The sequence below is a fragment of the Cottoperca gobio genome, chromosome 2 (genome assembly GCF_900634415.1).
Source record: "Cottoperca gobio chromosome 2, fCotGob3.1, whole genome shotgun sequence".
Taxonomy (NCBI): Eukaryota; Metazoa; Chordata; class Actinopteri; order Perciformes; family Bovichtidae; genus Cottoperca; species Cottoperca gobio.
Window position 1 is genome coordinate 9,770,434 of NC_041356.1, and position 12,290 is coordinate 9,782,723.

Sequence of the window (12,290 nt, forward strand, 5' to 3'; positions counted from 1 at the left end):
GCACCAGGATGGATGGACACACAGACATACAGCCATATAGACAGAAAGACAGACATACATTTGTCTCCATGGAAAAGCGCATGTCCACAGGGGAGGCGGGGGGCCAGGTTGGCATCCAGCAGTGTCTCTTTAGTGCTGCCATTTGTGATCGACAGTGGAGCTTTTATCTCTCCCCTAGAGTCGCTCTGAATAGAGGTGTTTTAAAAAAAACAAAAACAGACTTTTCGCATTCACCTTTAGTATTTCTTCGCCTGAGAGTTGAGGGGGGGGGGGCAGGGTGTTCACAGCATGCAGAAGGCACTGCAGGGGAAACAGTAATGCCTAGACTGTTGGGGGGCACAGGTAGCTACAGAGACGGGAAATTAACCACTCGACAATCTCTGGACACTGATAGATCTCAGAGAGTGTGTGTGTGTGTGTGTGTGTGTGTGTGTGTGTGTGTGTGTGTGTGTGTGTGTCTACCAAGTTGTTGCACACTGATCTCAGGATGTTAAAGGGTAATAAGGGTTGATAGCTTGCCCGTTAAAACCTAAATGGGCGATATTCCTTCCTATGTTAAGTATTCTACAAAGAAGCATTTCGCAGACGGCCATCAGCTCCGTTTTATCCTTCAATAAATCTGAACCCAAATGTCTGCACACTTTCAGAGGCAACACTGAGGTCACAGGCTTTTCTTAGACTCTGCTTGTCTGGCAAATTTTCTTTTTTAGAGCTCTTCATATTGCTCACGGTGTAATTAGTTCTTTGTAATTAGCGCAATTTATTGCTTTGCGTATCCCTTTGAGACACAAGTACTTGAACACAGAGGTCTTAATTTGCAATATTACACACTATGTAATTGGGAATTTGTTTTCTCACATCCCTCGGAGACTTGCAGACAAGTACACATATAACCAGAGTGGACGGGGAGAGCGGGCTGTGTTTCAAGGATAAGTTGGTGTCGGGAGGAAACTTGTGCGTTTTATGCAATTAGACCTCAGTCCACTTTATTAAAAAAACAGCCAATCAGAAGCTCTTGTGTTGTCCACTGGACAGTGAATGAAACTCAAACCTTGTGTGTATTTTTGGTGCTTCAAGCTGGTTTCAACAAGCTGCACTCTGGAGATAAGTGAAGTTTTACTCAATATCACCTGTAGCTTCCTGAGTGCAGAAATAGGCAATATCCCCAACTAGATACTAATAATAGTAAGAATACTAATGCCCAGCCCCATATGGAATGAGATATAGTCCCTTATTGGTTTGAGGTGATGATATTAAACAGCATTATATGGGCAGGTGACAATGCGGCACCAGCCAATTTCCCTAGATATGAAAAGGAGAAGATTGCAGTTGGGATTACCCTGTGTGTGGTCGGGGGAGAAGCAGCCGCTGCCGCCAGCGACGTTGTCGCCTCGCTCTCCCACTGATTGTTTATCTTTGAGCTGCCGCTTGTCCTCCTCCTCTGCTTCTCCTGCTTTCTGTTTGTCTTTCGAAGGCTCATCCTCTTGTTTGCCTTTTCGCGATCTGGGAGTCTGGTCTTTCCCTCGGCTAAGCTCCGGCTCGCTGTCGGAGCCGGAGAGGACGACGCATGCCCGGTCCCGCTCGGTGGAGGGGGGCGGCTGTGGCCTGGGTGGCTCTGAGCCAGCAGGGAGAGAGAGAGAGAGAGAGAGAGAGAGAGAGAGAGAGAGAGAGAGGAAGATTACTTTATTGGCCGAGTTGCACAGTGTAATCAGACTTTGAAGAGTTTCATTCCCTTGCGAGATATCCATCATCTGAAGAGCGTGACAAAATGACTGCTGACATGAAAGTAAAACTCAATGTGGCTCATTAGTGATGTTATTAGCCATCATAAGTCCGTCACTGACATGTGAGAAGTAGCCATGTGTAAAATGGAGAGCCCTAAGCAGGGATGTAGAGGAACGTATAAACACATTCCTAAACTCTGCTTTTTAACATCCTTATCTATTCCAGGTAGCTGGCTGACACATGCGGACCTCTACCTGAAGGTCCGCACTGCTGAGGACATCTCAGTCTTTAGATCTGGCCGAGGACATCCGGCAGTGAAGCCGAGAGCTGCAGATGAACACCTGCCTTTCTCCAGCTCTCCGATCAAACAGTCAATACAATTAGCCGGGAGAATGAATTATGTTCGTGTCACATTGCTTTGTTAATTGCCCGCCTGCATCATGTGCAATTAAACCTAAACAAAATAATTGTCAGAGATTGCTGCATCTGTACGGCGCTCCAGCAGTTGGCGGGATTCAAACAGCTGATTACGGCACCTCGTACACTGGCTACCAAGCAGCTCCTAAACCATTCATGTGATTTTTATTCATACCGAATGTTGTAATTCTGTGAAGGTCAAGCAGGAATCTAAGCCACAAAAATGTTAATGGATGCAAGGATTATACCATTGCCATTCATACTTTTTTATTTTTTTAAATGGTACCTTTAAGTGGTGTGCTGAGGCTCTGCCGCTCACACTGGTGTTAATCATCAAGGTAAAGCTAACAGACAGATTAGCTGCTAAAGGCAAGAAGACAATTATTTATAATAAAATGTGAATGTCAGAACAGAACTTCTTTCACAGAAGTACGATACAATTTCCTTTCCCTACTTAGTTTAATTTAAATCATATCCTTTTACATTACTTGTTGAACTTGAGGTGTGAAATCTAACAAGACAGTAAGTTGTGAGACTCGGGGACGCAGAGGGCTAATTAGTGATCCTGCCTCTCTGTGGCTTGTTTCTTCAAAAGGCCAGGCTCCAGTCGGCTCTCTCAAATGTCATCTGAGTCTCCGGGCTCCTGGCCCCGCCGCTGTCCCCCTTCGCTAACAAGCCGAGCGAGACCGCGGAGAGACGGCTCAATTTGTGTTAAGCTGTCCCCACCGAGGAAGACGTTAACGGGGAAATCCTACAGGGCCGTGCCTCGACTTTACCAGTCAACCTCGTCGTTTCCCCCACCAATCAGGGCCCCATTTGTCTGTAGTGGCTCGATAAGGTTCCAAAAGTGAGGCACACAAACTTCCACACACATTCAGAAACCATGTGATGCTACGCGTTAGCCAACGGCATTAGCTTATGAGGATTCACATGAAACATAACACACTCATGTAGCTTTTATTGCAGTCTGCAGGGAGTGAAGCCTGTGGCTACACAGATCAAAAGGAAAGGAAAGTATGATATGTTATATGTTCAAAATCAGGACAAAGATAGAGCGCTAGCTGAGAGGTGTACAGATCCAGGACAATGTGTACTCTCACTTCAGGTGTCGAGAGAGAAATTGCTGGTCTATCAGTGAAAGGGCTGAAGGACTGAGCCGTGCCCACGCTCTCGGACCGAAAGAGCTGCAAACACAGGAACTAAACACCGCGGATTCAACCCGAAAGAGGTTGAAGTGAAGGTGTCTTGTTGTTTTACTGGCGCTAAATCAACTTCAGGAAACTCTTTGGACTAACCCACCTGAGATGTCAAACTCTGCCACGCATTATTACTTCCTTTACGTGACAGTTTGATTAAAAACTCTCCTCGATTCCTGACGCTATAGCACAACAGTGATTCAATTAGTGTCCAATTAATGAAAGCTGTTGTAATTTGGTGAGTTTCCCTCCGTGCAACCTCTATAAAAGAAGACTGGACATTATTAAAACAAGCTGTGTGTGTGTGTGTGTGTGTGTGTGTGTGGCTGTCAGGTGCATATTAGAGGAAGTTTTCAAATAACTTGCAGATTAAGTGTTAATTAGTTTATGATAGCGAGAAAAACTGATGCAATCTGCAAGGACAAAATCCACGGCGGTCGGCTGGAAACGAGAAGCTGCTTTTGTTTAATTCCGTGCAACATTGAAGACACAAAATGTCGAGCGGTAGATCTACTATTATTACTGCATGTGCAGTTTAGGAATGTAAAGCTTTACACACATGGCGTAAGGAAATGAGCTTTGCAATTAGGTGGATTTGTCACTTTGACATTTCAGCTCCTAACCTGCCATTTTTTTGTTTTTCACATCACGCTTCAATACATTCTCTGAATCAGAAAATCTTTTCTTTCTCATTCTGGTACAAACGCCTCATGGCACAATATCCTACTGCATGCTGACTATTCTTCCTCTGCAGCTGCTATCTTGCTGTCCACACACACAGCGAAAGCCAAATGATACTTCCTGTTCCTTTGAAAACCCCCGGTGTCCTTGCATCATGTGTCGATAACACGTCGTAATACAGGTGAGACACCTTCCTTTACTGTCAAGTGATGCTCTTGAAAGGATACCATCTCTAATGTCATACTTTAGGCTCTGACCTGATTTTCTTACATTTCCACAAGCGGAGGATTGCAGTGCCAAGTTGAGAGATATCTCCATAAATACAGTTGTTATTTCTCAGCACAGTCTGTCATTTACAAATTTTGCAGGTTGTTAAATTCCCTGTCTAGGGAGCTGACACAGCCTGCTGCTGTGAATGCAGAGTGGCGCTTGTGACAAAGAAGAGCGTGTGATTGCTGAATAGTTATCAAGCATCTGCTGCAGCTGAGAATAAAATGGGGGGTGAATTGTGTTAAGGAATATGTGTGTGGGAGGATGAGTGTGTTGGTGTGTTTTTTCGGTGATGCTCGAAGCCTGAGGTACTGCTTGTTTGAACTGTGTGTGTTTTTAAGTGCACCATCCTCACTTCCGATGGACCGAGCTGCAAACAGCCCTCCAGCGTCGCCAATGTTTACTCCATACTTGCACTAAATATAGATCCCATATTTGCATAGTGAGACTTATTAATGCAGACAGGTGAAATATTTAATTTATACCGGATTACACGTATGTACTGTATACGTTAAAACTAACCAGGATATTGTGGGTTTATGGAATTAAGGGGGATGTACCACTCTCATGTTACGCTGAATATGAAGCTACAGCTGATTAGCTTAGCTTAGCATTACTAGTAGCAGGAGGAAACAGCTAGCACGGCCACAAACAACACTCGAATAAAACCGTTTTAAAGCCAGGTAAATACAACTCAGTCAATTCATCAATCAGTCCTTTCAAAGCTTTTTCCAAATCCTTTTGATTTCAACATGAAACGTGATAATAGGGGGAAAAGATCCACGTACAGACGAGCGTTGTTGCGTTGAGACTTTGGAGGTGGAGATCAAACAGACATTTGCTGACGTCGTCGATTGTTATTTCTCGCTTCATTAGTCGCAAGCGGATATGTTCTGCTCATCGTTATTCAAAAACATGTTGATGCACAACACTGACGTAGAGTATGTGAACGATCAGTGTATTTACGAAGCCCTTATGTAATTTCATACACTGTCATGGCGTCTTGATCCGAGCGTGTAGATATAAAAGGTTTGTCACTCTAATATCAATACAACCATAAAATCCAGTGTAACATCCCGCATTAAAAAGAAGCACTAAAACTAATCCTGCTTAAATATCTCCCCCCCCCCCCCCGCTGCTGAATCGACATCATTTTTTTCCCCCTGAGTCGATGTGTGCTGCTTCTCAGACATTTAAAGAGCACGGCCCTGCAGCCTGCCAGGTCGTAACGACTTCCCTCCCCTCTCATACAATCATAGACTGTCAGAGAGATCAGCTGAAGCTCAACTTTTCCCAACTTGTGTGGGGGATGTCTGAGAGAGATCATCTCTATAAGAGAAGGAAGAGAGAAAGAAGAGAAAGAGAGAGAAAAGGCTCGAGAGGAAGAGGAGGGAAAAGGAAACGGAAAAAGAGAGAGAAAAGAGAGAGAGAGGAGAGAGAGAAAGATGGAGAGAGAATAAGAGAAAGAGAGAGAAAGAGAGAGAGAGAGAGAGGAGAGAGAGAGAGAAAGAGAGAGAAAAGAGAGAGAGACGAGAGAGAGAAAGAGAGAGGAGAGGAGAGAGAGAGAAAGAGAGAGAAAGAAGAGAGAGAGATCTCTCCTCTCTCTCTCTCTCTCCCCTCGAGAGAGAGAGAGAAGAGAGCTCCTTCTCTCTCTCTCGAGAGAAGAGAGAAAAAGAGAGAGAGAGAGAGAAAGAAGAGAGAGAGAAAGAGAGAGAGAGAAAGAGAGAGAGAGAGGAAGAGAGGGAGAGAGAGAGAGAGAGAGAGGAGAGAGGAGATCTGAAAGAAGAGAGAGAGAAAAGATCTCTAGGGGGAATATAGGAGCTCCCTCTCTAGAGAAGGCTCTAGAGAGAGAGAGAGAGATCTCTGCCCCTCTCCTATCTCTCTCTCTCTCTCTCTCTCTCTTGCTCTTTGACTCGCTCTTCGCTCGTATTCTAGAGCATAACTCTCTGCTCTCTCTCTTCCCTCTCTCCTCCCTCTCTCTCTCTCTCCCCCTCTCTCTCCCTCTCCCTCTCGCCGATCTCTCTATCCCTCGCGAAAAATAAGCTCCCTCTATAAGCCGCCTCTCTCTCCTCTCCCTCCTATCTCTATCTCTCTCCCTCCCTCTCTCTCTCTCTCACCTCTCCCTCCCTCTCCTCTCTCTCTCTCTCTCTCTCTCTCCCTCCCTCTCTCCCTCTCCCTCCCTCTCTCTCAGCCTGACAGGTGAGAATTATACAGCGTCTTTGTCATCTGCAGAGAGAGACAGACAATATTCTCCGAGCACAGACTCTGGCGAGCCTGCCTCCATCTCTCGCTATCACGCATCTCCATCTGGTGAAATCTGTGATGCTGTTCAGAAGTATTATGTCAACAGGCTGCTAGATTGATATTGACAGGAAGGAAAATAAAGAAATGAATGGATTTCAGCTTCAGGCGCTACATATCAAGTGAGAGATGAAGATGAAGATGCAAACTGAACAAACAATTGTTAATACACACAGTAGGTTTGTTATTACTTGTTTCTTCATCTTACCTGACCGGACATCCAGAGAAGAGTGCGGGACCTCGCACATCTCGCAGTACGGCATCAGGCTGCTGTTGGAGTAGGTGCAGGCCCCGCAGCTCCACTTCTCGGTGGGAGGGTTGGGCGCCGACAGCCTCCGCGGGGCCATGAGGGAAACGTTCCCTCCGGCCGTCGACCTTCGCTTCCCACCACACGAGCCGGGCTGTGGCGTCCGGAGCCTCTTCAGCTGCGGGGAGAAGTCGTGGTCGGGCGTGGCGGCGGTTTGGGACGTTTCTTCTTTCTCTTCTAAGATCGTTGGTGTGGAATCCGTCTCTGAGGAGATGGACTGAGATGTGTCTTCATCTCCGGTTCTCTTCCTCTTCTTCTCCTTACTGCCGCCCGGCGAGAAGAAGGAACGAATGTCGTGCTGCTTGTCTTTCTCAAACTGAGAAGAAAGCTCAAGTTAGCTTTTGACAGGACAGTTTGTTACATAAAACACAGACTCCACCTGTAACGGAGCAGCCATGACAGAAACGTATTCGTCACAAGGCAACAACTTCCCCTTTGATAAAAATACAAAGCAGGAAATAATAATGAAAACTACCCAATGAAAATTAATTAATTAATTAATTATTCAATTAACCACTTATTTCATTGTATTTAAGTTTTAAAATTGTATTCTATTTTATTTATTATCTATTTTATTGTATTTAATTTGTTACATTTTATTATATTTTATAAATTATTTTACACTTTTATTACTATTACTGTAATTTTTTATTGTCTCGTGCGCAATTAGATTTTTGATGATGTTTAACATTTTAATTGTTGTTAAGTGTTTCAGGAAATAAGCTTGAGAAAATTTGCAAAGATTAAACTAAAACATTATTTTAACAGCATATTCATTATTATTTAAATATAATTGAGCTCTTATATTATTACTTGATGACTACATACTGTAAAACACTTCAACAGCCAATCTCAACACGACCGTGAGTACAGCACTCCAGATGTTTTACACACTGTAATATTCTTAAGGTTTATTCTTCACAATGTGGCTTCTTCCTCTTTGAAGGACTTTATTAAGCTCCGCTCAGTCGCCAGCGCTCGAGCGAAGAGATCCTGCTTTGAGCAACAGTGTTATCTTCCCCAAGGTCTGCAGCTTCTCTCGAACCACAACCAAAATATTGTACTCTCTGCCTCCTGATAACTCCTCAGGTGTATAATAACAATGCTGTGATTGCACAAGGACTGGGGGGGGGAAACAGAAACATCTGTTTGTGTTTTGAACATCTTCCTTTACTAATTAAAGTAACCCTTTAGTTCTGATGTTCCCGCAGAACTCTTCCCGCTGACTCACATGAGTGAAGAACACGTCATCTTTGGCGTCTCCTGTGTTTCCCTGCAGCACCATCTCACTCGGCTTCCAAGCGTCGGCAAAGTTGAGGAACTCCCACTTGTCCTTGTCGCCCTCGTCGGCGTTCAGGTATTCCTTCCTGCCGTTCAGCGTGCTGCCAGTCACCGTTTCCTAAAAGACATTCAGGAGCATTAAAGTGTGATTTATGTTTTCAGCTAAGTTACTTTATTCTCCATAGATCAGCTGATCAATGCAAAATGATCCAGGGAGATCACATTCAATTAAATTGATAATGAATTATAATTAATCCTAAAAAGAGACGGTACAGAGTTCCCAGTGATCTATCATTCAAATTAAATATGACATTGGTGGAGTGTGTGGTGACGTAACCAAAGGCTCGTGTGGTACAGTACCTTCTTATTGAGCATGGACCACATGACGCTGTCAAAGGTGCCCTTAGCAATGAGGTAGTGCACGTTGACGGAGGACGTCTGTCCGATGCGGTGGGCTCGATCCTCCGCCTGCTTGATTTGGCCGGGGGTTCCAGTAGAGCTCGGCGAACACCACGTGGCTGGCAGCGGTGAAGGTCAAACCCTGGAGAGGACACACACACACACACACACACACACCTCATTCAACCACCTCAAATGGAGAACTCCAGCCCACATCTGATGAAATGTAATTTGGTGAAATAATTTTTAATAACAGAATATTAGCAGCTTAATTGCCATATAAGAGCGTCAAGCACCTACTTCCTATGATTGGAATACGTCACGTCTGAGCACATATTCAGTGACCCACAATGATTCATGTCAAGTTGATTATTAAGAGTAAAGCACATTTCATGTCTAACCTCCACTATGATTCCCTAAAACCAACAACAGTCATCATCATTACTAATGTGCACATAAAAGCCTATTTATTGTTGCATTATAATAATGCTGGTTTATTTCTTCATCCAAGAGCAGTGTTGGACAGCAGAGAGCGATTATTGGTACACAAAACGGAGTAAGTGACATACTGCAATACAAAAACGGGAATATAGACAAAACTAGACAAAATATTAATTTTAAAAATATGCAGGGTGGTTATGTAGGGCATGTGTGTGTGTGTGTGTGTGTGTGTACCTGACCGGCTGCCTGGATGCTGAGGATGGCCACTCGTGTCTCTGGGTCACTCTGGAACTTGTGGACCAGGTGGATTCTCTCCGAGGATGGGACGCTGCCGTCGATGCGGATATAAGCAGCCTGTAAGAACAGAAGCAGGGCAACACGATATTTAACTTGATGATAGATGAGCAACGCTGAACACAGACACACACAGCTGCACATGTGCAACACAGAAAACTTTGATTTAACGTCCTAGTTTTTAGAAAAAAAAGAAGCTGCTCTAATACATACGTTTTTATTAGTAAGTGTCACGCTTTACCTGCCTAAACATTAAAGCAGTCTCACGCTTTCAAGTTAGCCAGACTGTGAACTGGATCAGACCGAAGAGAGCACATCGTTTGAGCTCCCTGCATTGGCCTCCAGTTAACTTCAGGATTGATTTTAAGGTTGGACTCATTACTTTTTAAGCACTATCCCTCACCATACACCTGCACGCAATCTCAGACTCTTATCGTGCAAAAAGCTCCACCATTAGTCCCCCGATCGAGACGTAAACTAAAGGAGACGGTGCCTCTGGAACAATCTGTCAACCTTGCGGATTTATTTTATATCTCTACTCAAAATCATTCTTATAAACTCGCCTGTTCGCCGTTTCTTGTTCTGGGGGTTAGGGTGTATGTGTGATACATTTTGTAACCCTGTGTTATTATTGTTATACATGTTATTCATCACAGGTGTATTAACCTAGCTGTGGAGGATATAATGTAAGTGTGTTAGTTTGCACATTGTATTGAATTAACTAAAGCGTCACACAGTTTGCGAGGGACGGCTTTGTCAGCCTCTAAAAGAGACCGGGAGCATTGCATTAACCTGAGATATTATAATGACAGATGTGTGAATGAAAACACGATCAGATGAGCTGCAAGGAAATATTAATAATATAATATTTTCACCAAACAAAGACAGCAGCGTGTTCGTTAAACCTGAACTTGACATTCAGCAGCTAATATATCTTTTGATTTGGGTCCTGCAGAGCTGCTCAGTGGGCGACAGTAGGACTCTGTGTTCGCACTGTGCAGTTCCCACAAGCGCATGTAACTGTAACCGCATGAATATGAAGCAGAACCTCGCTGAGAAAGAACACAGAGGTCTGTTTGACTTTTCCCGAGAAAAAGAAAGGTCAAATAAATGTGCTCACTGAGAACGAAGCGCGCGCCGGGATTAAACAACGAAAGGCCTTAACAACATTGTTGTTGCCCTGACGCTACGGTACATTTATTAGATTCAACTTTAAAAGTTTCATTCGAGTAAAAACATTCACAAAGCCTCCAACCTCTTCGACGGCAGGTGAGAAAAAGGAGCCTAAAAGCGGCGACGTGATGTGATCGGGGCGCAGTCACACTGCTTCTCATAAACAGCGCGTTGCCTATCGTTCCTTTTTTTAGCCCATCTCTGTTAATTGGTGAGTGCGAACGCTGCAGAGTGTGAGCATCTCACGGCGGAATGTGCTATCACACGTCGTACCGCTGCATTACATTTGACGACACCTCCGCGACCCCTGCTCACACACATGCACAGACACACACGTGGACTCTTTCACAGGTTGCAGGCGTCGGGCTCAGATATATCGTCTGCTTGTGATGACTTGTGAAACACGCCGAGGGAGATCAGTTGTGTAAGAAAAGTTTACTTTCTGAGAGGGGAAAAGTAGACTTTTCTCCAGGAATGAGAAAACGACGAACACCGGCGATGATTAATAGATTATATAAGAGATAATTAATAATAAACTTCTATATATAACTTAATTATCTAAACATTGGACCTGCATTACACTGAACACCTGAAGACGCAGATAACATCTGCTGTAAAGCCCCCGCTGAAGCACAAACCCAACCGGTGTTAGTGCTCAGTACTCGTTTGTTAATCACAGATATGGCGAGCATTTGACTTATAAACACAGCAGGATGATGGATGAAAGAGTATGGGGCCAAGTACCTCTGGAAGGAGGAGTAAAACATACATTCTGCACATGTAATGCTTACAGGTTACATTACAGTGGTGTTACATGATGGGAGAACAGGGAGAACGCTTGCTGTTATAGCTTTATACATTTGAATTTAAATGTAAAAACAAAAAGAAAGCTGCTCTTTGTGTTTCCTTAAGCCCATTTCAACACATTTAAGAAGATCCAGTTGCCTGCGGAGCGCCTGAGGTTACCTTGGCCTCGATGGCGGCCTCGGTGCAGGCCTGCAGCATGGTGAGGTGGTGGGCGAACACCAGGAACTTCAGCTGCGGCGCCTCCAGCATCATCTTAATGTAGTCCTTCACAGCTCCCGCCTGGCCACACACACATACACACACACACACACAGAAATAGACACAGATGAAAGAGAGCTACTGAATCCATCACTACACTGGTCCACCACACACAGAGGAATCGGCTAGATCAGTGAAGAAGTCAATTAATCACCGCGGCATCCTTTCGCTGTGATCGATTCGCTATTGAATGGGATCCAGACTTTAAGAGGAGAGGACACAGAGCGACTGGGCCGCATCTGTCAGCTCACAGATAGTGGGAGCAAATCAATAACTCACTTGGAGATATGATTAGTGTGTGCTGTTTCTTTTCACATTTTAGACAAATCACTTACAAGAAAACTACAAGATTTGTTAGCGTCTGTTTGACACTTCGTGACAAAAACATGCCAAAGCTTAATATCATTGAAACAATATGAATAAGAACATGATGTGCATGTTTGCATTGGCTTACTGTTAAAGGAATAGTTTAAACACTATTTATATTAGTTAGACGAGAAGAGTGATAGCACTGTTGTAGCTATGTAGGCTAGCTGTCTTTATGCTAAGCTAAGCTAAGCAGCTGCTGGCTGTAGCTTCATAAAAGTTTAGTTCTCCACTATTTTATTCTGGAGTTTTTATGTTTCTTCTTATGTTTCTATTCATGTTTGACCGGGTTTCTGCTGAAGTCTCTGACCCTGATGGACAACGTGAAGCGAATCATCTTAAAAAGAAAGCAGCAGAAGTGCGACTGATTCAAC

General features: G+C 44.1%; 1 protein-coding gene across 1 annotated transcript in view; it reads right to left on the reverse strand.

Moving 5' to 3' along the window:
• zranb3 (zinc finger, RAN-binding domain containing 3) overlaps positions 1-12,290 on the reverse strand; it is a 58,004-nt gene that overhangs the window by 25,108 nt on the left and 20,606 nt on the right. Inside the window, 7 exon segments of the mRNA XM_029451294.1 lie at positions 1,340-1,615; positions 6,799-7,213; positions 8,129-8,296; positions 8,539-8,664; positions 8,666-8,719; positions 9,253-9,372; positions 11,452-11,571. Coding sequence (XP_029307154.1) covers positions 1,340-1,615; positions 6,799-7,213; positions 8,129-8,296; positions 8,539-8,664; positions 8,666-8,719; positions 9,253-9,372; positions 11,452-11,571 — 1,279 coding nt within the window.